Source organism: Natrix helvetica (genome assembly GCF_964273705.1).
Source record: "Natrix helvetica genome assembly, chromosome: 2".
In the NCBI taxonomy this organism is placed as follows: Eukaryota; Metazoa; Chordata; class Lepidosauria; order Squamata; family Natricidae; genus Natrix; species Natrix helvetica.
The window spans coordinates 248,077,775-248,105,328 of NC_138552.1; the positions used below are offsets into that span (position 1 = coordinate 248,077,775).

General features: G+C 36.6%; 1 protein-coding gene across 1 annotated transcript in view; it reads left to right on the forward strand.

Annotated features, from left to right (window-relative positions):
* Positions 1-27,554, forward strand: part of MTA3 (metastasis associated 1 family member 3) — a 138,143-nt gene that overhangs the window by 97,910 nt on the left and 12,679 nt on the right. The window contains exons 15-18 of the mRNA XM_081942716.1: positions 320-406; positions 3,399-3,548; positions 10,773-10,804; positions 16,713-16,867. Of these exons, the coding sequence (XP_081798842.1) occupies positions 320-406; positions 3,399-3,548; positions 10,773-10,804; positions 16,713-16,867 (424 nt within the window). The remainder of the gene's footprint in view (positions 1-319; positions 407-3,398; positions 3,549-10,772; positions 10,805-16,712; positions 16,868-27,554) is intronic.

The following is a 27,554-nucleotide window of genomic DNA, read 5'->3' on the forward strand; positions in this document are numbered from 1 at the left end:
ATAATTCTCTTGAACTTCTGCAAAAGATCTTTCTGTTACAATGATCTTTAGATCTTTTTCCTACACATGGAGGGACAACAGACCACTGCCGTCATTCTACATTATATATGAGTGTCCTTTCAAGAACATCAAGCCCTGGGCAGTTTGCCAAATGAAAAACTTATATACTACTACTACTACCACCACCACCACTACTACTAATCATCATCATCTTATTAAGATCAATTTCTTATCAGAGGGCAGTTGGCAGCCACAGCTGCTTTTGAGTTTGTATTCTGTCGTCTTCATTTCAGACTAATGTTTTCTCTTCAATCCCTAGATGCTGATAGACACTGTGAATTTATTGGGAACCCTTTGAAGATTAAAAGCACTAGGAAATCATTATCATGTATCATTGGATACCTAGGTGAGTGTTTCTAGACAAAATGAATTTAAGGGGGAAATACCATTGTACAGTATGTAAGGTTAACTGAATTTTGTAAGTGCATAATATTTAAGAAAAGGGAAAGTGCAAACATTAAGCATTGATCAAAGTACTCTTGAAGCTGTTCTATGCTGCACCTCACTGATAACTTACAGCTTTGTTACATTTCCTTTACCCATCAAAAATAGCTTTTCCACACACATAAAAGCTACATTTTAAAAAAGTGAAGCATCCAGTTGAGGCGAATTAGCTCTGCATCAATGATTACAATCAAAGCAGTGAAATGGAATATATCCTGGCCCAAAGCATGAAATTAAATGGAAAGTGCCTAATTTGCAAAATCCTAATAAACCCAGAACTCTCCATATGTACTTGGTAGAATGGGAAACCACATAGGTCTTCACTGTAAGCTTTGATAAGTATCTACCCTTTCATGTGCAGAACCTCATATACATTTGCTCAGCTGGAAAAGTAACCAAGGAAGGAACTTTTTGTTGGTGTTTGGGTGCCTTTCTCTTGCTTTCCCCTTTTTGTGGTCTGTCAGGGTAGTGATTTAAGAGCTGACCAGCTGCTACAATGATGCACTGACATAATGATGGGAATGAGTCAACAAGGTTTTTGGCTGTTATCCCTTTAAGAGCCTGTATATTAAGAAGAGGCCTTGTTAGAAAGAGCTGCAATGGCCAAAGCAATGACATGATAATCTTGCAGAAGTTACTAAAAGGAAGTAATTTTTAGTTTTTGATTAAACTAGCATTTTGTTTTTTTCTAATAACTAGCAGTAAAAAAATGGCATTTTTTTTGTTATAGCATTATAATATTGATGACTCTACATGATGCACAAAGAAATTTATAATATATTTATTCACATTTATTCTGCAGATTATGAGTTATATCATATTTTTAAAAAATCTAATACATTATCAATTTCTGGATATATTTAGAAGTTTTGAGATATACTACATGTATTAAACCTCCTTAGCATATAAGTCTTCTAAGATCAGAAGCACAAATTAGTCTTTCAATCATTTTCTGAAGTAAAGTGTGTATTTTTCTTATTCTTTCCTTTAATTAAACCAGATCTATTCTGCTAAAAGTTAAAAAAGGATTTAATATTATTAATAGATTACAAGGAAGGTTAATATAGAATAGAATTTACTTATTCAGATAGAATTTACCACTTATTTAACTACCATTTCTATACTGAGGCTTATCAAAGTAATTGCTTTGTTATCTAAAGTTATCTAAACCATGCAAACTGAAGGAAATCGAAATTATCCATCTTGTACAGTTGAAATGGATTCTGCATAATTCCCTTTTATAATTTTTCCCAGTTAATCATTTACTGAATTTCTCATGTTTGACTGACAGTCATACAAAGATAATCAGAGATAACTCTATCTTCTTCCCCAGACTGTAAAATGATCTTCTGTTAAAGATTTTTACTGACATATATATTCCTGAGCTAAATTGATATGGTAACCTTTGAGATTTCTCTGACCTGGCTTTATTTCTTTTTGTAACTCTCTGTTTCTGGAAATTTGCTATTTTAGGAAGTGGGTTTAAGACAGCTGACTTTTAAAAGTCCAGGTTACAGAAGAGATATGGGTGATGTTTCTAAAAGGTGTTTAATAATAATAACACGTTTTTAATCATTTCCTAAGCAGTCTCATTTCTATAGAGATCTCATTCAGTAGCATTGCTAAAGAGAAGGCTGGCCAGCTTGGCTTCACTGACATCATGGAAATGTGGGACCACATTTCCCACATTTTCTCCTAGCCAAATCCAATCAGAGTTCCATAATTACCTACTTGCCAAGCCTTGAAAAGCTTTATAGATGGGGTATCAAACTCATGTCATCATGGCAGTGTCATGTGACGAATCAAGATCCCCCACCCTTTGCTAAACTGGGCATGAGTATGTGTTCTGACCTAGGCTTTCCCCAAAAGTATGAGGCAGAGTCCTGGTCCCGACAAAACCCCTATTATTAAACGAACTTAAATGAATTCCTCTCATTCCCATTCAGCAAGGACGGGCAAACAGTCTTTCAAAGGAGTATTTATAACTACAAGCTTTATCTATCTTGGAAAGCTGCTATGTAAATATTTTCCAAATGAGGTGCTGTGCAAGGAAAAACTGGGCAAAGAGTCTCTCAGATTCATGGACAGATCTTCACACTGACATTTTAATCATGTGACTGTGGGACGCTGCAATGGCCTTAATGTCAAAGAGTGGCTGTGACTATCATTTGTTTAGTGCTGCTGTGACTTTAAATGGTTCATGAATGAATGGTAGCTTAGCAAGTACTGGTGGTACATGTTTGTTGAATGCCATACATTGTGCACTCTTTACATGTGTCATTACATGTGTTTTGCATGGAAGAGAATTTTATCCATTTAAAAATGAAGTCACACCAAAGTTTAGTTAATTAGTTAGATCATCCATCCATCCATCCATCCATCCATCCATCCATCCATCCATCCATCCATCCACCCATTATCTACAGATCATCAGATTCTTCAAAAACAGCTTTGCATCTCTGCTTATTGCAAATTTACCTTTTTTAACACAAAGCACATCAGAGAGGGACAGCACAGCGTTAATTATATGAACAGAATTCCTGCTAACGGAAACCTTGCAAACATCTATCTAAATATGGAAGCAGTTTCCAAAATTTTTGCAACCTTGAAAGCAATATGTTTTATTAGCATTTTGCTAATGAGCACCTGTTGAAAGAACAAGCGGTCTAAAATATGCTACTCTAATTGCTAAACAAGTATTATGTCTCCTTTCACAGTGGTGGATAAACTCAAGTCAACAATTTCCACAGATCCTGATTATGATAATGGGCATCCAGGTTAATCCAACATTTATCAATTTCCTGACAGAAACCAGGAAATTTGAACTATGTAAGTTCTCAATGTGATGATATGATTGTGATTTTAAATAACTGCCTCCTTTAACCAAATTACAGAGATTCATCCTGCAATGAAGCCTAATATAATCAAGTCAACACCAAGCCTCCAAAGCTCAATGTCAAAACGATTACTTGCTCCTCCTGGTCATTCATCATTAAGTATTTTGGGAAAGAGAAATTATAGTCATCATCACAATGGCCTGGATGGTAAGTATGAAGGCCTGTAACCTTCTTCCTGCCTGTTCCTTTTAAAATTATTATTAAAAATAAAATTTGGGAGGATGCCAGGGCCAATATTTATTAGCTTTTCACTGACCTTTAAGCTAAAGAGTTGGTATAAATAAAAATTGGTACAGGTAATAAATCAGGTTTGAATAAAAATAGGAACTATTTTTAATCTTCCTGTAAGAGAATGTATCTATATCTCAATAGTATTTGAATGAGAAATCTACTAAGTATTCCACTGAGACATTTTTAAACAATTTCTGCAGTATACATGTATGATATAAGCAATTTTAAAATTTCACATATCTCTAACTTAGTTTTAAGTAATGGATTTTTTTTTCTTCTGTTCAATTTTATTTACTGTATTTTATTAATTTAGAAAATTCATTTCTGATTCTTGGAAGCTACCATGACAAGTCCCTGCGATTTTCTTGTCAGAAATGGCTTGCCATTGCCTCTTTCCTGGGGTTGAGAGAGACTAACTAGCCCAAGGTCTTTACCAAATTGGATTACAATTTTTAAAAAAATAATAAATTGATTTGAATTCTGTAACTGTTCCAATTTAAACTTGATCTATTTTAAACGTAATTTTAACATCAATTCATATCTTCCAGTAAGAAAGTAAACACCTCTAGAAAAACTAGCATAATTTTCATTAATAACTTTATTGTGCTTATGGATTTCTGTTGTTGGAATATGTACAAAATAATATACAGTAGATAGTCCTTGACTTATAACCACAATTGAGCTCACAATTTCTGTTATTAAGTGAGACATTTGTTAAGTGAGTTTTGCCCCATTTTATGACCTTTCTTGCCACTGTTGTTAAGTGAATCACTGCAGTTGATAAGTTAGTAACACAGTTGTTAAGTAAATCTGACTTTCCCAATGACTTGGTTTGTTGGAAGGTCACAAAAGGTGATCATGTGAACTTTGAACCTAACAACAGTCATAAATATGTTCCCAAGCAGCTAAATTTTGATCATATAACCAGGGGGTTGGTGCAAATGTTGTAACTGTAAAAATGGTTATCAATCAGATTTTTCAGTGCTGCTGTAACTTTGAACAGTCACTAAAAGAACTGTTGTAAATTGAGAACTACCTGTAGTTGCAGTTCTGAAATGTTATGATTGTGGAAGGTAGGAACCAGCTACATTAAAAGTCTTTCTTTAGAAAGATTATCCAACTTTTTCAGTCCTTGATATGTTAGACTTTTCCTCTAAACAAAATGCTTCACTTATTTGATGGATTTGATGGAAAAATCGAGAATAAATTCCTAGCTTAAATTTACACCACATCAATTTTCATCTCATCAGTTAGCTTTTGGGAAGCAATGATACCAATCTGAACACCTGAAGGCCATCATACTTGTCAGCCTCTGTTTCACTATTTGCTTTCGGCTGCCATTGAAATGGGGAGGGGGGGCTAGTATTTGGGGAAGTTTAAGTACAGGAAGGATTGTACAAAGGGAATTTTGGTCTTGCCGTCTACTGCGCATGCCGGAGATTAGTGCTTGGTGTCGGTCAAGGCCAATCGTCCTGCATTTTGGTCTTGCCGTCTACTGCGCATGCCGGAGATTAGTGCTTGGTGTCGGTCAAGGCCAATCGTCCTGCATACCAACCTGATGATGCTCCTTGAAGATGGAACTCACATGACAAACCTAAGGGATTTGCAGATTGGACACTGGGATGAGGGTTACCAGGGGAAGGGTGGTTTGGTCACATATTGATATGTATGATTTTGCGCGCTTTTGCTTCAGATCTTGCTTTACTTAGCTGCTATCTTTTCATAACCAGTACAAGTACTCTTAATTCTGCAAAATGGAGTTAAGTGGTTTCTTTCTTGCTGAGGGAGGCTGGCTTGACAATACTGATTTATTCTATTATACATAAAGAATACTGATGCTCAAAATAGTATGTGTTTGCTATGGGTGATGCTGGTACCTGAGACTAGATTGCCAATGCCGAGTGTCAAACATGTCAGAATGATAGAATTCATTACATCTTGGTTGTGGCCTTGAGATTTATGACTGTTGGAGACAAGATTATGGGTTTTCCCTCTTTTAATTAATTTGGGTAGATTTCTTTCTCACCTTTTTGTCATCATGAAACTCACATGTGTTACATGCACATGAATTTTTCAAGCAGTCTCTCCTATGTGCCATAAACCTACTAACTTTCAGCAACAAAGCTTTATCATAGTTCCCCCTGCAGATGGGTACAAGGTTTAAATTCATCTAGAAGTTAAGTGGATTTTGAACCTAGCTACTATGGGTAAACCAGATTTTTAATTTAATTTGATCTGTGAGCTTAAACAATTGTATTTCCCTAAGTCATGATTAAATCATGGCTTAATATAGCAAGGAAACCCTATTTTAGTATCATATAATACATACCATTTAGGTAACATGCTGTTTTATAATCTGGTTTATAACAGCTGTCCTGCAAATGAGGACCCAGCTATCAACATATATCATCTCTTCTCACTCTGTTTTTCTTTCAAGGATCCTTGGTTTGAAGAACTAATATATGTATATTTTTAAGGTAGAAAGTGTGGAATGAAGAAATTTAAAAGAACTCCCCCAAACCCTTTCAGTTTGTTCTCTCTTTCCTGACTCTTATTCTTCCCAATTAACATAAGGAGAACACCTGACATTTATCTCTGCAATCTATGTTTATTTCATAGCTCATCTGCTTAAATTTTTTAAAAAGTCAAATGTACAACCCTGAGCCACCACGTTTTTTTATGATGAATAATTACCGTGATAGTTGCTGGAAGGAGCTAATCTTTAGAATTAGTTTATTGGAGAATGGTGGAATTTTTCATATTCCCACATTTTATTTATGTGCAGCCTCAATTTGATATGAAAATGCATGTGATCTTAATTCTGTGCACTAACAATTTCTTACCTGAAACTGAAAATAAAAATGATAAATTGAATAAAAATAATGTAATATACAGTATATTCCTCTCAAACATTATCTCCCATATAGAGGCAAACAGGCACCCTAAATGCATTAATGTTTTTCTTTCAGTTAAGTAAGTTTCGTCTTTGATCACAATTACACATTTCTAAGTACACAGGGTGATTATCACCTCCTGGCTTAAAAAAAAAAGTTAACCTGGGGTTAAAATAGTAACAAAACAAATAGATAACAACCACATTACATTCTCCATGTAGACAGAACTGCAAGGGAGAGAATGGGGAGGAACGTACTAGTTCCATCATTATGTGGCATGACCCATCAATCTCTTTGTATCTGAAGGTGAGCATCTCAATGGGGAGGCATTCTACTTATTTATTATTAGGTCCCACTCTGTGATTCAGAATCCTGGGGAGGCAATATTCTAAATTGCATCAAGAACCTACATGAGTCAAACACTCCCTGCTGCCCTAATTCCTAAATCATTCTTCATCTCAGCAGTGAAGGAGCAGAACACACACTCCTTCCCCTGCTGTTCTTCATGTGCTTCTAATTTTGTGAGCATTTTTAATGCCCCAGTTGGGATCCATTAGTACTATATAATTTTAGCATACTATACTCTTCATTTGGGATACATGTTATTTTTCTTTAGCCGTTTTACTGAAATCTTGGAAACCAATGGTTTCTTGCAGAATGTTTTGTACCATTTCTTCTTTTTTTAAAAAAAATGTGCAACAAAGCACTTTAATTTCTAGTCATGTTCCCCCAAGTGATTGTTCTACTTTTAGCAAAATTGATTAGTCATTTAGCCAAGCTAAATGTTCACTTGACACAAAATTGTCAAAGTAGCTATGTGTTTATATATATAGGGAAAAAAAGAAAGGACACAGACAACACTTCAGGAAAAAATATGATTATTAACTGTCAATATAGATTTATTCAAGACAAATTGATAAATTATTGCTTCATAAGACCAGGTGAACTATCCTACTCAGCCAGAGCATAGCTAAATATTCGGATTGCAACTATTTTTAGGACACGTGGGCCCTTTAAAGTGACAGGGTAGATCTTTATTAAAGATCAATAAAAACAAAACAAAAATGATAACCAAGAACATGACAAAAAAGCAAGAAGAGGAACTGGAAGTAACAACCAGAATGCAAATAACCAAGAAAGTGAAATACTTGGGGATCTGGGGGTCGGCAAAATGTTCCACAATTAAAGATGATTATAATAAATTAGTGATACAAATAAAGAAAGAATTAGAAAATTGGAAAAATATTCAACTATCACTCATGGGACGTATAGCGACAATTAAAATGAATATTCTACCAAGAATCTTATTCCTGTTGCAAGCCGCACCTATTAATCCGGGTAAAAAATTATTTCAAGAATTAAACAAAATAACCGCTAGGTTTATTTGGCAGGGACGAAAAGCGAGGATTAAACTAAAGTCAATGCAAGACAGCAAGGAGAGGGGAGGTTTAGCATTACCAAATTGGGATTTATACGCATCGGCAGTATCAATAACATGGGTGAAGGATTGGATAGAGCTAAAGAATAAAAGAATTTTGACTCTGGAAGGCCATGATTTGCAAGCAGGCTGGCACACATTCCTATGGGATGATAAAAATAAAACGCACAAATACTTTCAAAAACATTTAATTAGAAGAGCGTTATTGCAAAAATGGCTCAAAATAAAAAAAAAACACTATGTGAAAATTCCAAATTGGCTATCACCGACTCATCCAAATTTTATAGATTGGAACAAAATGCTAAGATATAGAGACTTAATTGATAGACAGGGAAACTTAAAAACAATTGAAGAATTGGCAGAACAGAACATGAAAGTTGACTGGTTAACTTACCTTCAAATCAAAACTAAATACAATAAAGATACCAAATTATATGACATTAAAACAGAACCACACGAATTGGATAAAATCATTCAAAGCCCAGATAGAAAAATGATAGGGAGAATATATAAATTTCTCCTGAAGTATAAAATGGAAGAGGAAATTGTGAAAGAACAAATGATAAAATGGGCACAGAACTTTGGATATAATATTGAATTAGACAAATGGGAAAAATTTTGGGGAACAAACTTAAAAATGACACTCTCAGTTGCATACAAGGAAAACCAGTATAAAATGTTTTATAGATGGCACCTGGCACCAACAAGGTTAGCTAAAATATCATCAAATACCTCCCCAAAATGTTGGAAATGCGAATCAATACACGGAACATACTACCACTTATGGTGGGCCTGTGAGGAGGCTAAATTTTTTTTGGAAAAGGATCAAAAAGTGGCTAGAGGTAATAACAGGTGTTAAAATAGAATGGAAACCTGAAATCTTCTTATTACGAATAATGTCTGCGAAATACAAAAAAGAAATCCAGTATTTAATACTACATATAATAACGGCGGCAAGGATTGCCTATGCCCAGAAATGGAAAAACAAACTAACTCCAAGTGAAGATGAAATAATAAGAAAGGTTATGGACTGTGCTGAAATGGACAAACTAACTAAAGAAATTCAGGGAAAAGAAGAATCAGAATTCTACCAGATATGGGATAAATGGTATAGGTGGATGGAGGAAAGAAATAAGAATCAATGAAGGAATGTAACAAAACTTTAAAATAATAGTTATGGGTAAAATAAGAAAGTTAAGAATGGTGAAACCCAAATAAAACATAATCGAATGGGGAAAAAAATAATAAAAATAAAAATAAAAAATTAGTTAATTTTAGGTGATAAATAAGTAGAACGTTGTAGCTGCTTATAGAATGTTTTCGTTTTTAAAATGTTTATTCGTTAACAGATAACCCATCATGACATTTATTATAATATAAATATAAATGATTCTAGACAAAAGTACGTTCAAACAAATATAGTTAAATGAGAATGTTGGTATATTGATGGTATAAAGATTTTTGATTTAAAATGTACAATTCAATATGAATGAAATATAAAGAATGATTGTAGTAACGCACGAAATTTAATTGTAACCAATCGACATGCTTTCTGGAAGATGCAATGAAAAAAAAAGTGACAGGGTAGATCAGTTTTCTCAACCTTGGCAACTTTAAGATGTATGGACTTCAACTTCAGTATCTATCTTGGTTCTTTCCAGTTGTTCAGTTTGGCCAGGAACAAGGATCATTTCAGGATCTGACCTTTCTAATATTTAGCCTTTTTCAGCATGGATACTCGGATGCTCCTTTCACTTCTACACTTACCTTGTGTTTCTATTCTCTTTCATTTAATGTCAAGCTATTTTCCCCCCTCAAAAGTAATGAGAAACAGAGAGGAATCCATCCAATTGAAAAATGAATATGCAACTTTTAAAATAAACTTATCTTAATAGGCGCTTTAGATGGAATAATCTCAGCATATTTATGGCTCAGATAATTATCAGTGGATGTAATGTACTCTAGCAAAAACAATCCTTATGCAGGAACATAAGGCTACGCCTACTTCTTGATATATAAAGTGAGATATGAAGCAGACATAAAGCAGATAGACATGAGTACAAGAAGTCTGTGGAATGTGTTCATTTTAGTTGAAGTAAGGGCTGAATGGAGTAGTAATGAATAAGCACATTTCTGATGCCCTTAATGAAGAGTGCAGAATAATGAAATTGGTATTAATTAAAAGGCAAAGCAGCAAAAATGGAACATAAGCAATGGTGTATTGTGATAATAGAGCAGGAGAAGAATATACTTTTAGGATTGAAAGGCTTTTTGAAAGTTATAAAGCAAGTCCCCCTGCTCAGTCCAGATATCTTGTAAGTATATCTTGTGTATTTACGAAGTGTTTTCTTTGGAAATCTTTGAATTATTATTTGCATGGTACTTCGCAGGACTCAGTGTGGAGGGAGAGAGGCAGCAAGCAAGCCCCATCCAGCTTCTACTTAACAATGTCTGAATTGTTCATGATGTATTTCTCTGTTCTACTATCAAGCAGTAGTATTTCAACTCTACCTATTAGTTTCATGTTCATATTCAGCTCATTGTAGTAAGGAAAACTCATTTGTTCCATGTTCAATATAACCGCTTTTCAGATCTTGTAACTCCATTATCAACGATACCTGCTATCCTGGGTTTTATACCTGAGGGCTACTTTTATGTAGAAGAAAGACACTTTGGCCTCTTATGAAAGTGCTGCGATTCTACAGTTTTCATCCCTTGATTTGCTTTCAAGTAGATTGTAAGAAAAATAATACTTTCAAAAGCAAATGCTAATTTGGGTCTAATTGGTTCTGTGTATGTATATTTTAGGACTCCCCAGTTATGCACATGGAACTAAAATGGTAAGTATTCATTTTTTTTTCATTCTAACCTGTTTGAAATGCAAAATATCCAGTGAAATCTCATGCAGAGTTATTTAGAAAACTCTGAATTCAGCTAGGCTTATGCTCAGGTGACAGTGCCTAGGAGTGCAACCATAACATTTGTGCCTATTCTTTAAAAATATTCACTTATTAGCATTGTAGAACCAGCCATCTTGCATACAGTACATCACTCTGGGATGCTGGGTGGTTTGCAACAATTAAAAACAACAGCAAGAACAATAAAAATCTAAATAAACATATATAAATCCCTACCAAAATCACTACTGAAACTAAACTAACAAGACAAACACCTCATTCAGTCCAACCACTGAAAAGCCTCACCACTACCACTGGACCCTGAAATTCAGTGGCATAGTCATGCCATCCTAAAGGCCAGAGAGGTAGGGCCAATGTTAAGTTTTGGGGAGGGTGATGTTCCAAAGAAATGACAGAAAAGTCAAGGCAGAAAAGATTCTTTTCCTGGGTCCCTGATGGCATTCCTTTATGGACAAGACCCATAGCCTGCCTCTCCTGCCAGATAGGATGGGTAGAACGTAATTGTGAATAATTATTTTTTTTAAGTTGGAAGGAAAGAAGGAAGAAAGAAAGAAAGGAAAGGAGGGGTGGATGGGTGGGAGAGAGGAAAGGGAGGAAGGAAGGAGGTAGGAGGCAGGGAGGAAGGAGGGAAACAGGGAGGGAAGGAAAAAGATCAAATCGTTTGTCTATAAATGGTTGTAACAGATTAAGAGAGAAACCTACAGAATAGAATATTCTAGTGTTTCTCTTTGAATATATTCTACGTACTTCCTCATCTCATAATTTTATTCATGGAAAGAATTATGCATAGGAGAAATTATGCAACAAGTCTGGAAAACTCAAACAAAATGAACTAAAAACAAAACTACTGAAGTTCCATTAGGGGAAAAAATTGGCATGGCATCACCAAAAGCTTCTTAATGAAAAAGCTGAGAAAAGCAAGAATGTACAATGGATGGAAAGCTGGAAGGATGGATTTATATCACAGTTATAGTCCCAGAGATGGCATATGCATGTTACAGGCTATCAATCAAAAACAAACTGGAGGTAATTCATAAGGGACTTTGTAACAAAATGAAAACTGCAAGGCAATATCTACTGTAAATATCTGTCAACAGGCATTTGGACTATGTTAAGTGGTGGTTTCATACACTTGTCAGAGATATTTAGAAAGCCAAATATATATTCAGCATTGCTTTCAGTGTTTTTCCTTTTAATCATTCTCCCTTATACTGGTACTCTCCAAAGTTTTGGGACTACAGCTACCAGAAATTCTAGCCAACATACTGCAATTTCTATTTTGACTAATGTGAAAGGAATCAAGCATAGGAAGGTTACTTTGCCTGAATATTATGGTACAGTACAGTATGTGTATAAACAATATCTTCCTCTTGTGTACAATGTTCATCAAAAAGGAAGGTTAATCTTTGTTTGAAGAAATTAAATATCTGAACAAGAAAAAACAACTCATTCTTCCATACAAAAGTGAAAGAAACTACATATAAAATAAAATGCAATAGCTTGTCACTTTGCATGTTAGCTGATTACTTTCAATTTCAGTCCTGCTCATTTTCTCTGGGTGACTGAACAGGAACTGCAAAAACCATCCAACTAGCTTTTCCCTTATAGGACGTAGAGTTTAGGTATGAAACAAAGAGTTCCCTCCAACATAGAAATAAAGTGGCAGACTTAATAAAGAAAAACAAAACCTAGTGGTTTGAAAATAGCAAAATTCCTAGTATAATTTATGTTCTGCTCATACACACAACACACACCCAGACATATCTGTATGTGGATATATCCTTCTAAGCACCTTAGCTAGTACAAATGCTAATAATAAGAGTGTGACTTAATTACTCAATCTATACTGGTTGCCTATGTTTTTCACCAAATCAAAATGCTGATCCTTACATTTTAAAGTTCTAAATGGCCAACTATTTTAAGGATTGCCTTTGCTGAGATAGGTCTCCTGATGATCTCTGTTCAACATCTGAAATATTCCTTCCTGTTATCTAGAAGTTAGGTTGTCCAGTAACCTTCTCAAAAGTGTATCAACTTTATGATCCCCTGATAGGAACCTGTTTATACAGTATATACTGTTTTTATGCATAAAGAAAAGCTTTGGCGCTTCAAGAATTTCATGGAAAGTTGTATACAGTACTTCTGTTTTTCCCCCTCCTCTTCAACCTCTTTTCACTCTAGATAGACATATCATATTTCCAGAAAATAAGCATGAAACAGAAAAAGGTCAGCCCCTTTGAGGTTTTTCCAGTATCAAAGATTTGAGAGGCAAGGGAAAGACAATTTGCTTCTCATGTAGGATGGCTGGCAGGCTGAATGGTTGGATCCATCTGTTTCCTGTCTGCCTGTTCATTACAAGCCTGTACTGGACAGAGTTCTGTTCATCTGCCAAATTGTATTTTGAAATTCTGAATATATTTTAATGCATTTTCTCAACAATATGCATTTTAAAAAACATTTCTTCTTCAAGAAATGCATATTGCGTATTTTAAAGAAGAAGAAGAAAAATATTTCTTCTTCTTCTTTAAAATACATATTTTAAAACTTGTCTATACCTTTTTGTGTGGATTTGGCAATGTAGAAATTCAGCAATATGTTCAAGTTGAAGGATAAATTCTAGGCTGTGTATTAAACTAACTTTAGGAAATACAGCCACTTTGTTTTAAACTCCAGGCTAATGAAATATGTCCCGGTGGCTTCTCTTCCTTCAGGGTTTCACCAGCATGGTGAGACATGATGGCCCAAAAGAATATAGATGTACACAGGAATATCTGGGAAGGTCAGAGGCACTGGATCCTTCTAAAGAACTCAGGTCATATAAAAGACAAAACGGCTTTGAAATGGACTATGTGTTCCTATACCCTACAACAGATCAGAAAAAGCCTACCAGCCATTAAATCACAGCCCTTTATCTCAGATTTTACACATACAATGCAAGCAATATTTAAAAAGCCCAGTTCATTTGAAAGCTGTCAGGTAGTAAAATTCAGTATGGAATTGTTTGTGCTAATTTGAACCATTATTATTTTTCCTTTTGGCCAAATATTTCTGAAGCATGTGTTTTCTTAGGTTGGACATGCATAACTCCTGCCAGGATATAATTTTCATCATTGGGAGAAAATAAAATCCTTAAAAGCATGATATATGGATATGTTCCTTTCAGTCCTCTGTAAATAAGAGAGCAAAACTGCCTGGGGAAAGCATTCTCAAGGTTGTAGCTGCAAAATTGCTTTTTATGGAAAGGCCAAAAAATGAGGTGGATGGTTTTTAAGAGTCCTTCCTCTCTCTATGCCTTCAGCATAAAAGGAGAGTGGTTTGGCATCAATAATACACAAAGGCTGCCAAAACAGCTCTAGAACATCATATTTAAGTACTTAAAGCCTTAGCTCAGGATTTAATTGATCACATGTGAGCCAATTGACAGATATGCTTTCCAGTGGCTTTTGAGAGAGCAGTCAATACTCAGGTATCTGATGACATTCTCTTTATACTAAGAAGCTGATTCCTCTATTTCCTCTCACCCTTTCTGTCTTTCATTTCTTACTCTTCCTAATAATGAGCTTATGTTTGGTCTCTCTCAATTATTTGAACACATCTTTAAAATAAATTTCACTTCATAGTAAAAAAATTGTATTTACTAGATCTAATTCAAGGCGCCACCCCACAGCCAGTATTGCCATGCCCCAATCTCCTGCCTGCATCTATTGTGGGAATGGTCAAAGATAACTATGATTTATGCAATTGACCAATGCAGTGTAGAAATCATCTCTTAATCAGTGCCCCATCCTTGCCTTGTGTTTGCTAGTGACAATGGTAATGGTAGTGATAGGAAACAGCTGATTTATTACTATTACATTATTGGGTCTTTGTAGCTGAGGGGAAGGCAGAAAGAATAAAAAAAATGGAAATTCTGCAATTTGAGCTGGAGAAAAAAATCATTTGATTGTTAAGTGTGGATGTGAGCAGGGTAGCAAAAGGTGCAGGGTCATTGGGATGAGTGGAAGTGTCCTTTAAATTAAACCTGACAAAAGTCTACATGCAGAATAGTGACTGGAACTTCGAGATTTGCAACCCAGAATGAGAAACAATTTAACATCCAGATTGTTTCAAGTGCAATAAATTCATCTGTTGTTAAATTTCTTACCATAATGCTGTGACAAAACCTGGACTGTTTGTTAATGTCTAATTATTATGAGATGGAATTCATAGCTACTAGAAGAAAAAACAAGGTTAAAAAAATAGAAGCAGCAGAAAACAAGCTTTTTCATTGCAGGGGTTTTTACTGAAATTGAGATAAAGCATTTGTCACTTTTTAATCTTCAGAGCCTAGAAGTGAAATGAAGTATCTGAGGATAAAATACAGTGCAGGTCACCAATTCTTTATCCATTGCAATTTGTGAATGTTGCAGTATTAAAAGTTCATCATATATATCTCCTGAACTACAGGATGCATCTTCTGCTTAAGCTTTACTTAGTGTGTAGTTCAGACAATTATACTTATATGCTACTTTTCCCCCAGTCTAATAGACAGTTTTAAATTTGGGCAAAAGTGGAAAAACTGTGTTTGCCTAGAATTTCTTGAATTTCAACTATTCAGCTTTGCTCAACCTGGTCAAAATTATAGTCAGAAACATTTGGATTTTCACAGGTTCCCCCAAACCTGTTGTTTTAAGTATAAAAACATACTGTATGAGTCACAGTTAAGGCAAGAAATCCACTCCCAAAATTGGGTTTGGTTTATCTGTGAATGGGCTTATCCATAAATATTCTGTAAATAGTAATATTTCTTAAAAGTATCCACAAAACCTCGCAGATAAACCCATCTGCAAATATGCTTAATCTCGAATTTTTAACTAAAATACCATGAAAAATGCATCGCCTACAGATAAGCTGATTGTAAAAATTAGAACATGAACATTTTGAGAGTCTGCTTATCCATTAGGGTACATTTTTAAAATAGTATTTTGTTTAAAAAAATCAAGGGTTGGCCTATCCACAGATGGGTTTAAACTTTATATACTGAACTCTGTTTCTATTCTGCATAGGACCTGATCAGTTGGAAACCAATAAGCAGAAAAAGTGTTTAGTGATTAACATCTTGTTGCACCACCAGTATATCAAATTAAGATTAAAGATTTTAAATTAAGATATTTACAAGTTCAGGAAGGATACTATGGTCTTGGGCTGCTTTTGAATATATGTCATTAAGGTTTCCCAAAAGTGAGCCAATGGTTTAGACCAGGGATGTCAAACTTGATTTGATAGAGGGCTGCAACAGGGTTGTGTTTGACCTCAGGAGCTGGTGTGGATGTGGTCACTTGGGTTGGGGGCACCTGTGCTGGCCCGAACACTCTGCCAGTGAAAACGGGGCCCAATGGCCTCCTTCAGCCTTCTGCCAGTGGTCCGGGTATGTGCCCTGGGCCCTGTTTTCAGCGCAATGGCCTCCTGCAGCCCTCTGCCAGTGAAAATGGAGCTCCATTTTTGCTGGCAGAGAGATACAGGAGGCAGTTGTGGCCAAAAACAGGTCCTGGGAGGACTGTGTGAGGCCCTCCCAACCTCCTTTCTTTCTGGCAGAGGCACCATGGGCCAGTCCTTTGTTGTTTCCAGGGCAGCCCCACAGGTCATATCTAAGCACCCTGTGGGCCGGGTCTGGCCCCCGGGCCTTGAGTTTGACAACCCTGGTTTAGACCCACAAGCAGCCCAATACTGACCTCCAGGCAGCCACATTAGAATGGAGAACTGAGCTGTTTGTCCTGAATAAAGAAGGAGGCAATTCTCTATACTGGATGGTATATATTGCTGATATCTCTCCCTTTTATATTGATTTCAGCAAGCGGCACATGATTTCTATACAACTAATGGCAAAACTCTACAAGTCGGCACAAATGACCTTATGCCAAGTGTTATGCCATTGCTCAAGAGACAGAGACAGAATTGGCTCAATGCTCCTGACGATGGTTTCTTTATTGCTACAGAAGAGACCAGGTAAGAAAAAAAGGGAGCAAGAGCCTACATCGGGGGTGGTGAATCCAAATGTTGCTGAACTCCAATTCCCAGCAGGCCTCACTTTTGAACATGCAGGTTGGAGCTGCTGAGATTTAGCAACATTAGCAGCGAGGCGTATTCTCTGTCGTAAACTCGACAGAGAACACTATTCTCAAATCAGAGAATAGAATCTCGTATTCTCAAATTCTCTGTCCTCTTGAACCAAAATAGCCCCTGTTATTTAGTATAATTTGGGAGAAAACTAAAAATGCATTCCTGTGCATGCGATGACTTTGCATATATAAACTCCGGAAAGTTTGCCAGTTTTGGGACCAGTTCTATGGACTGTTACAATCAAATGTATAGGTTCATACCCAATGGAAAGCCGGAAAGCAGTAATCAAGTAGACAATTCTGTTTAAAAGTATCTTCACATATCAAAGGCTTGCTTTGTAAAAGATTTTATTCTTTGGAGGGGGTCATGCAAAGAGAAGGTTTAGAAACTACATCAACTCTTAAATTCATGCCATATTAGTTGATGGTACAATTAGTTCCTATGGAGAAAAGTAATCAGCTACCCTCAGGGCCAGTGCTCACCGCTTGTCTTCTGAGACCTATCAGGGGCCATTGATAGTATAATGACAAAAACAGTGACTTTGCTGGGGGTCTCTATAGTATTATACTAATAAGAATAAAATCCCTAATTTTCTTCTAATAACTATTTATTCAGTCATTCCAGAAAGGAAGCCATTGCTCTTTGGAAGCAAATGCCGTTCTGTGTACTTTGAGCCTCTTGTGTTTGAGTCACAATTGTATGATTGTGGGGGGGTTTTCTTCTTTTTAATTTGTTTGCCAGATTTGGTTCATCTTTCTATAAAGAACCAAAGGCAGCCAGTTCCTTGTTTGGCCTTTTTAAAAAAAGTCATTCCATTCATATTTATAACCTTCCAGTTTTACCAGAGAAGATGCGTTCAGTGTGCTGATTGCAGTGAGAAAGTGTCAGTTGTAATTCATCACTTGATGGTCTGATGGTGGAACCCAGTCTTCAAAATCTAAGAGAAACAGGTGGATTTAGCTTAGGCTTATATGCATCTAAGAACATAGAAAAAAATGTGCAGCTCCGTTTCATTTATCCCAAGAATCTGAAAGCAGTTAAAATTTGGAATGTCATCCTGAGTATCTACTTAATCATTTGTTTAGAAGAACTGACAGCTTGACATTTCTGATTCCTGCAAATAAAAGCATCTGTACAGGTGGGGGAAAGAGGTTTTTAAAAATCAAAGTATAGCTGTAATAACATCCCACCCTCTTTTTGTAACTGGGTAGGTAGGTCAGTCTAAGATGTCTGATACTCAGTTTTGTGATCTAGTTTGAGTTTGAGTCAATAAATTTGAAGAAGTTGGCAAAGAAGAATTTTGGTGTGGGTTAATTCAGCCACCTATTTGTTGGACCATGTGCTTCCTGATTACTTAAGGTTGCCAGTGAGGTGACTTCCAGTTGGGTTCAAGTGATTATGGTGATGGCCTCTGAAGGAGAAGTTGGTATCTTTGGCTCTGAAGGACATGGTGGTGTATTCGCCTCATGAAAAAGCCAATTATTGTACTGTTTCTAATCTCTTTTTGGGGAGTTTTGTTGAGAAGTTGATCTAACTGCAGGTGCAGAGGACTCTAGAAGAAGTGGGTTATCTAGATCTGTTTTAGTAGAATTCAGCCTGGGATTCAATAAGGACAGAGGCTTAGTTGCACTTGTAGATGATCTGTGCCAGACCTGAGATGAAAGTGCCACATCCATTCTTATGCACCTTTAATGGTTATTGGTAGTGTTGACCATGGTATTCTTCTGGATTTAGTTTGTGGGTTTAGGGATGGGTTAATCATCATCTAATGGTGATTCTCCTCTATTTGGGATTGGTTCCATTTGGTGTTGGCTGGAGCAGGGGAAATGTTACTCCCTAGGTTTCTCCTTTATTGGATGTCACAGTGTTTGACATTCCCTTCTTGTTCAACATATTTAGGAAAATATTGGATTATCTGCAACTTTTCAGTTTAATATTATCAGTATCTTAATGATATCTCATTATATCTTCTGACCCCAAGTCAACCAAGTGAGGCTGTTGAGGTCTGATTCAGTGCTTGTGAAGATCTGGGCGGGGAGGAACCAACTCTATCTGAATCCTAATAAAACTGAATGCAGGCAAACATTATGGCCATTTGAATTTGGGATATTCAATCTTTAACTTTGGATTGCACTTTCTTATTGAAGAGTGATGCAAAATCTGAGGATCTCCCTGAACTGTCAGCTGCTATTCAAAGAGCAGTAGCAGCCTTGCCCAGGAAGGTCTTTGCATAATTCTAGCTGATGTACAAGTCACACCATTTCCTGGCTTAGGAGGTCATAGTCACAACTGAGATGCCCTATTCATGGGGTTGCCTGTGAAGTCAATTCGGAAGCACCAACTGGTTCAGAATGTAGCAGTCTGGTCAATTACAGGCATGCTTCATGAACTGTACTGTTATTAGTTTGCTTTCAGAGGCAAATCAAGGTGCTGGTGTTGACCTATGAAACCCTACACGGCACAAGACTGATTATCTAAGTGAACATCCCTCAAATGGTGTCTGCCTGGCCAGTCTGAGCTGACAGGGTTTGGCATGCTCCAGGTTCCTTCCATCAAATAGTGTTCTCTATTGAACCCAGGAAGTGTCTTCTCAGTTGCGAAACCTACGCCCTGGAATGAAATCCCCCTGATTAACTTGTGGCTCCCACACTGATACCATTCCAGAGTCCAGATACCCGGATGTTCTGCCAGGCCTTGGATTAAGGTGGTTGTGGCTCTGTCATACATGTTTAGGGGTATAGGTATTGTTAGTAGACTCACCACCTCTTCTTATTCTTTATTCCTTCCTTATTCCTTTTTTTTTTGGGGGGGGGGGTAATTATATTATATTCAATTTTTCTATTTTGTTTATCCTTTTTGTTCACTACCCAGAATCATTTTGCAGATGGGTAGCACTTAAATTACATAAATTAAAGGAAACCAATTACAGAATCACAACCACCATCTTAGTTGTTTTGATTTCCAATGTGGACTTCCCCAGCTGCAGGGCACTGTTCTTACAATGCTGGTGTTTTTCTGAAGTAAATACATTGAATGTGTGTGTCAGTGATCCGTTTCAAATTTTTTTAGAACCTCTTCTGTAGGTGTGGCCTGCTTTGTGGGACTGGCTTGCTGGCCATGTGACTGGGTGGGAGTGGCTTGCCGGCCATGTGACTGGGTGGGAGTGGCTTGCCAGCCATGTGACTGGGTGGGAGTGGCTTGCCAGTCATGTGACTGGGTGGGCATGTCCAACTTGTCAAATGTGGTGAAACTCACTTAAGAACGCTCTTGCTTAGCAACCAAAATATTGGCTCGGAAACTCTGGTATTTGAAGCACGCAAGTCTTAAAGCTCTCAAGTTGCAAGACCCTTGCACCCCTAACCCTTTAGGAAAAAAAACCCCAGGGGTGTTCAAACTTGACAGCTTTAAGACTTGTGGACTTCAACTCCCAGAATTCCTCCTCTTGCTCTTCATCTTGATGATGTGCGGACAGGCAGGGGGAGGGAGCTGGAACCGGTTCTAAACGACACTGTAGATTTGTGGAACCTTTTCTATAGAAGAGGTTAGAACTGGCAGGAACCCACCCCTGGGACACACACAGAACCCTGATCTCTGGAGATCCAGGGCAATTAGAGCACATGTGAATTTTATTCACTTGTTGCATGTCTAATCCAAGAAACACCAGTTATTAGTAATAAATATACACTATATGTTTTATCAGCAATTATCATATCTATTTGTTAAAGCCTAAAACCATAAGAGACAATAATGAGGGACTTAGGGACATGAAGTAATGGATCTTAAAGGGAGTGTGGCAGAGATGGGTTGCTGCCGGTTCGGCCTAGTTGGTGGAATTCAGGCCTGGGAATTCAGAACTGGCAGCGACCCAGGTCTGACCCCCTCCCGAACTGGTTCCCTTGCTGCTGCTGCTGTTTCCACCTTGTTGGATTTTAGTGACTGTGCGTGCAATTTCCATTGAACAGTGCACGCAGGCGCAGTGTGCGTCTGGCACATGCACAGGTTGCGAACTGATAGTAAAACCATCAGCAACCCACCCCTGGAGTGTGGCCTCTTTTTTGTTTTGAAGGCTTGCAACTTCCCTCATGGAGGCCTTACAGGGGGAGCAAATGGCTTGATTTAAGGGAGCAGTCCAAGTAGACTACAGTTAGGATTAATTGACAACTAAGTAGGCAGTTACTAAACAAGGACTACTCAAGCCTGACTTGAAGGCTTGAGTAGTGCCTAGGGACTACTCTGTAGTATCAGACATAAAAAGATCCTAGGGATAAAGGAAGTTTTTTAACCATCCTATTTCATTCATAGGTTTTCCTTGATGCACAAAAAGCATTCGACAACCTATTTTGGAAATTTATAATACTATTAGAAAGGATGAAATTCGGAGGAAAATTTACAAAAACGATAGAAAAACTTTATAACAGTCAGACAGCCAAATTTCTGATGAACAGAGAACTATCAGAGAAGATCGAAATAAAAAAGGGAGTCTGACAGGGGTGCCGCCTCTCTCCTTTGCTGTTTATATTAACCCTGGAAATTTTATTAAATGGAATTAGGAAGGACCAGGAATAAAAGGTTCAAGACTCAAAAATGAAGAATATAAGGCCCAAGCTTATGCCGATGACTTAGTATTTGTTCTAGAAGATCCATTAGAAGCCAGTCTGAAATTAATTAAAAAATTAGAAGAAGTGGCAGGATTAAAAAACAATAAAGGGAAAACAAAAACGATAACCAAGAATATGACAAAAAAGCAAGAAGAGGAACTGGAATTAGCAACTAGAATGCAAAAAACTAAGAAAGTGAAATACTTGGGGATCTGGGTGTCTGCAAAATGTTCCACAATTAAGGACGATAATTATAATCAATCAGTGACACAAATAAAGAAAAATTTAGAAAGCTGGAAAAATATTCAGCTATCACTAATGGGACGTATAGCCACAGTCAAAATAAATATTTTACCAAGAATCTTATTCCTGTTGCAAGCCGCACCTATTAACCCGGTTAAAACTTTCTTTCAAGAATTAAACAAAATAACTGCTAGGTTCATTTGGCAAGGATGAAAAGCAAGGATTAAACTAAAGTCAATGCAAGACAGCAAGGAGAGGGGAGGTTTAGCATTACCAAATTGGGATCTATAAGCATCAGCAGTGACAATAACGTGGATGAAGGATTGGATAGAGCTAAAGAATAAAAGAATTTTGACCTTAGAAAGCCATGATTTGCAAGCAGGTTGGCATACATTCCTATGGGATGATAAAAATAAAATGCACAAATACTTTCAAAAACATTTAATTAGAAGAGCGTTATTGCAAAACTGGCTCAAAATCAAAAAAAGTCCACTATGTGAAAATCCTGAATTGGCTATCACCGACAGAAAGGACGATATATCCAAATTTTATAGATATGAATAAAATGTTCTGATACAGAGACATAATTGACGGACAGGGAAATTTAAAAACAATTGAAGAATTGGCAGAACAAAACATGAAAGTTGACTGGCTAACCTACTTGCAAATCAAAACTGAACACAATAATGATACTAAAATATATGACATTGAAACAGAACCACATGACTTGGATAAAAGAATTCATAGCTCGGATAGAAAGATGATAGGGAGAATATATAAATTTCTCCTGAAGCATAAAATGGAAGAGGAAATCGTGAAAGAACAAATGATAAAATGGACACAGAACTTTGGCTTTAATATTGAATTGGATAAATGGGAAAAATTTTGCGGAACAAACTTAAAAATGACACTATTGGTTTCACACAAGGAAAATCAGTACAAAATGTTTTACAGATGGCACCTGGCACCAACAAGGTTAGCTAAAATCTCAACAAATACCTCCCCAAAATGCTGGAAATGTGAATCAATACATGGAACATACTACCACTTATGGTGGACCTGTGAGGAGGCTAAATTTTTTTTGGAAAAGAATCAAAAAGTGGCTAGAGGTAATAACAGGTGTTAAAATAGAATGGAAACCTGAAGTTTTTTTTAATTAGAAATAATGACTGAAATATAAAAATACAATTAATACAATAGAAAAAGAAATTCAGTATTTAATATTACATATAATTATGGCGGCAAGGATTGCCTTTGCCCAGAAATGGAAAAACAAATTAATTCCAAGCGAAGATGAAATAATAAGAAAGGTTATGGACTGTGCTGAAATGGACAAATTAACAAAAGAAATCCAGGGAAAAGAAGAAACAGAATACTACCAGAGATGGGATAAATGGTATAGGTGGATGGAGGAAAGAAACAAGGATCAATGAAGGAAGACAACAAAGCCCAAAAATAGTAGTTAAGGAGAATTAACACATATATATGTATCCAAGTGGTTTAATCTTACTAGAGGTAATCAGCCAATATAGGAGAGGAGTAAGATAAGAGGGTTAAGAATGGTGACATACAAATGAAATATAATAGAAGGGGAAACAATATAAGGTGAGCGATATTGATTGGCAATTGCTATTAGAAAGAACAGGAAGCTCCTGTTCGTATTGTATTGTGTAAATATGGTGTATGTCTAAGTTTTGTGTATGTGTATTTTACATGTTTGTAAATAAAATAAAAAAATAAAAATAAAAGATCCTAGGGAAAAAGGAAGTTTTTTAACCGTCCTATTTCATTCATAGGGTTTAATGACAAATCAAACTTGAGGAAACACTACAGGAAAGTAAGGGGCTAAAAATTGATGTTCAAGTAGTCCTTGTTTAGTGACCACTTAGCAACTGTTTGCAGTTGCAACAGTGATTAAAAGTAACTTTGAAACCAATCCAAGATTTACAAGCTTTGGAGATAGATAAAACAAAGTAAAATTGTAAGTAGAATCACTTTTTACTTAGCAACTACTTTACTTAACAACTGAGTTGCCAATCCCAATTGTGTTAACTCATGAGGACTATCAATAACTTAAAGCTACAAAGCAGTTGGTTTCCCAATACATAATGGATTCAGCTCATGCCATCACTAGGTATGAATGAAATAAATCCTTTCCTGATACTCAGGCGAACCATTGCCAGCCATTGGAAATCAGTAGTAGGCCTCTTATTTTCAAGCCCAAGTTTATTATGTCACAGCCATATAGCATACAAATCTATTACTCTGACCTGGCATCATAGTCCAGGGATGTCAAACTCACGTTGTTGCAGTGGTGTCACTTGACGTATCAGGACTTTCCTCCCCTTCACTAAACTGGGTGTGGGCATAGCCAGTACGTGGCACATCTGGCCATGGCCTTGGAGTTTGACAGTCATGTCATAGTTCATTCTAGGGTGGACTTCTTCTTCGTCGTCCTCCTCCCCCTCCCCTCTCCACCTCCTCCTCTTCTTCCTGCCTTGAACAGGGACCATCCCTAGCTGTTGACTCTACTGCCACATTTGTGTTCCTTCTCTTTTATATGCACAGTTTAAATGAAGGCCTTGGATAGAAAGTGTCCCCTGAGTTCATGCCCTAAGTGGATGGATAGGAAATGGGCCAGGTTATGCTTATTCAACTCGCTGGTATAGAATAGCATATTAAGCTTAGAAGGTATGACAAGCTGCATTTAGTAATTCAAATGTAGGTGTGTGGAATAAGATTTTGAAACTTCAGCCCCACATGCATGTTCACACACATAGACACATATACGGAAACAGAGGGACGACATTTGGAATCCACTAATTAGTTGAAAATGTCCTTGGATTCTGATCTACAGGTGTTATAATAATTAATAATAATAATTTATTAAATTTCTAGACCGCCCCCTCTCCCCGGAGGGACTCGGGGCGGTGTACAGGAATAAATTTAAAACATACAATCATACACATAGGTAAAAATCAAATTAAACAACCCCTGTACAATTTATAAAAATTAAAAAACAGACTTTAAAACCAATCTTAAAAATTTAGAAATAGAACTGAGGTGGGATAGGTGGAATTAGGCCAAGCCGGCTAGCTGGAATAGGTGGGTTTTAAGTTTCTGACGGAAGGAGCGGAGATCCGTAGTCATTCTGATGTCGGGGGGAAGGTCATTCCAGAGGGTCGAGCCCATCACAGAGAAGGCCCTTCCCCTAGGTGTCGCCCGCTGGCACAGCCTAGTGGACGGCACCCGGAGGAGTCCCTCTCTGTGTGAGCGAATCGGCCGGAGGGATGTATGGGGCAGGATACGATCCCGCAAATAACTAGGTCCTGTGCCATGGAGCGCCTTAAAAATGATGGTCAACACCTTGAAGCGCACCCGAAAAGCCACAGGTAGCCAGTGTAGCCCACGCAGGAGAGGTGTTACGTGGGAGTAGCTAAAGACTCCCGAGACTGCCCGCGCGGACGCATTCTGAACCAGCTGCAGCCTTTGGGTGCATCTCAAGGGGAGCCCCATGTAGAGAGCAATTAATAGGCGTAGGTAATATAACTTTTTTTAATTTTTTTCGTGTTGATTCTTAATGTACTGGTATAACATTCTTAATTCTTCAGAGCAAAGGACTTGGTTTGACAGCAGCAATAATCATTAAAAATAAACATAATGAGGAGAGAAAATGCTTATTATTCACCTGATTGCTGTTCCAACTTAACCATACATAACAAAAACACAGATAATGAGCCATTGTTTGCTATGATACCTCAAGCCTTGTTTTTAATTTTCTGTTTTTCCTGTATCTATCAGGCTATAGGGCAACTAGTTGAGAAAAAAATCCTATAAACTAAAGATTGAATGATAACTTCAAACCAGAATAAAGCCATATAATTACATAAGCCCTGTTGGATCACATCAAAAGTTCATCTAAAAATTAAGATGCTTAGAGACAAAAATATCTATTTTAAACATTTTGCATTCAAAACTGAAATATAAAGTTCCTATTATTCTCCATTAATTGGTTTCCAATCAGTTTCACTTGTTTATCATAAATTATTCAGAAATCTATGTTTAGAAGCTGTAATATTAGAAAGTGCTACATAAAGCCATAATTCTAAACATTTCCTTGATGATATTAAAGCTTCATATTTGTATTTTTAAGCTTTTAAAGACTCACTTTTTATATTGCAGATGCTGTTCTCTTAATTAACAGATCATTCTCCCTGGCTAGAAACTGTGTGAATTAAAAAAATAAAAAATAAAAGAGCAGGCTAGGATTATGTAAGGCAGGGAGCTGTTCATAAAGAAAAAAAAGCTCACTATGAACTTCCTCCATTCCTCTAGATACAGAGTTTGTTTGTTCAGACAATTCAATCGTTATATCTCACCTGGTACTGAAGTTTATTGGCACCTTTGTGTGTATTTATCTCTTTGATTATTGCCATGTCTTTAATACCACAACATAGTCTTATATAAAACAGAGAGAGAGAGACCCTACGAAGAGTCAGCATTTAATGGCCACAGTCTTGACTGATAATTTTTTCCTGCAAATGACTATAGACCTTTTTATGTATTTAGAACTTTATATTATATCAATAATACATTAAGTTACTTATTGATATTAAGCAGTAAGCAACCTATTGACATTTATTTGCAACTATAGTGCAGGGAAAGCAATCTATACTTAAAATCAGATATTGGGTGTTTGAACAATAAATAGTACTTTGCAGTGTGATTGTTTCATATGTTGGCTTTCAGAAATTCAGTACCATATAACAATGTAATAAATAAATCAAGTCGTATAGATGCATTCATGACTTAATTATTATAAACATATGTTAGAATATGGTGGCTGGCAGTTGGGGTATGGCTAGAAACATCACACTCACCCAAAGAAGTGGTTTTTAAGAATTAGGTTTTGAGTCTGTAGCGCATTGTTTTACAGCCATGTATTAATTTCTATCCATTTGTAAGGACTTCAAGATACCATGAACACATTTATTTATTTAATATGTCTTAATTTGGCAGGGGCTGCAACAAAAAGCTTTGTTTTAGGCTTTCTGTCCTCATATGAAAGAATTGTAATGTAGACTTAGAAGCTGTAGGACAACATGAATTGGAATTTCCTTGTGGAAAGAAAGGTTCACTAATAAGGGTCTCTTAGGTTGTTCACTAATGCCTACTGTCACAATGGCAGACATAATGAAATGATAATCATAATCCCCCACTTATGGGAAAGAAAGTTTTTAAAAGGAGATTGGACGACCATTTGTCTGAAATAGTATAGCATTTCCTTCCTGAGCAGGGGGTGGGACTAGAATATCTCCAAGGTCCTTCCAATTCTGTATTGTGTTTTGTTCTATTTACATTTCTGTGGAAAAGAAAGGCTCTCAGTTTTCATCTTTGACTCATAACATCCATAGTAGGCTTAAGTAAGAATCTCTTTGTGATATAACACAAAGACTGGATTATACATATTAATTTTAACTAAATCTGGTTCAATTAGAGTTAGAAAATGAATTGAAAAATAGGAAAAACCTCCAAATTTCCCTACTTTTATAATTTTTTTAAAGACTGGAAATTAAAAGATACTTTTAAAAGCACACACACACACACACACACAGACAAAAGGAATGAAAAACATTAGTGGAAAACTAAAACTGAATTTGAGTAAGAGTTGAAGTAAAAATTAAGAGTGGCTTTGTCTGCTGTACAACAATCCTGTTTGTTGTGGGTATCTT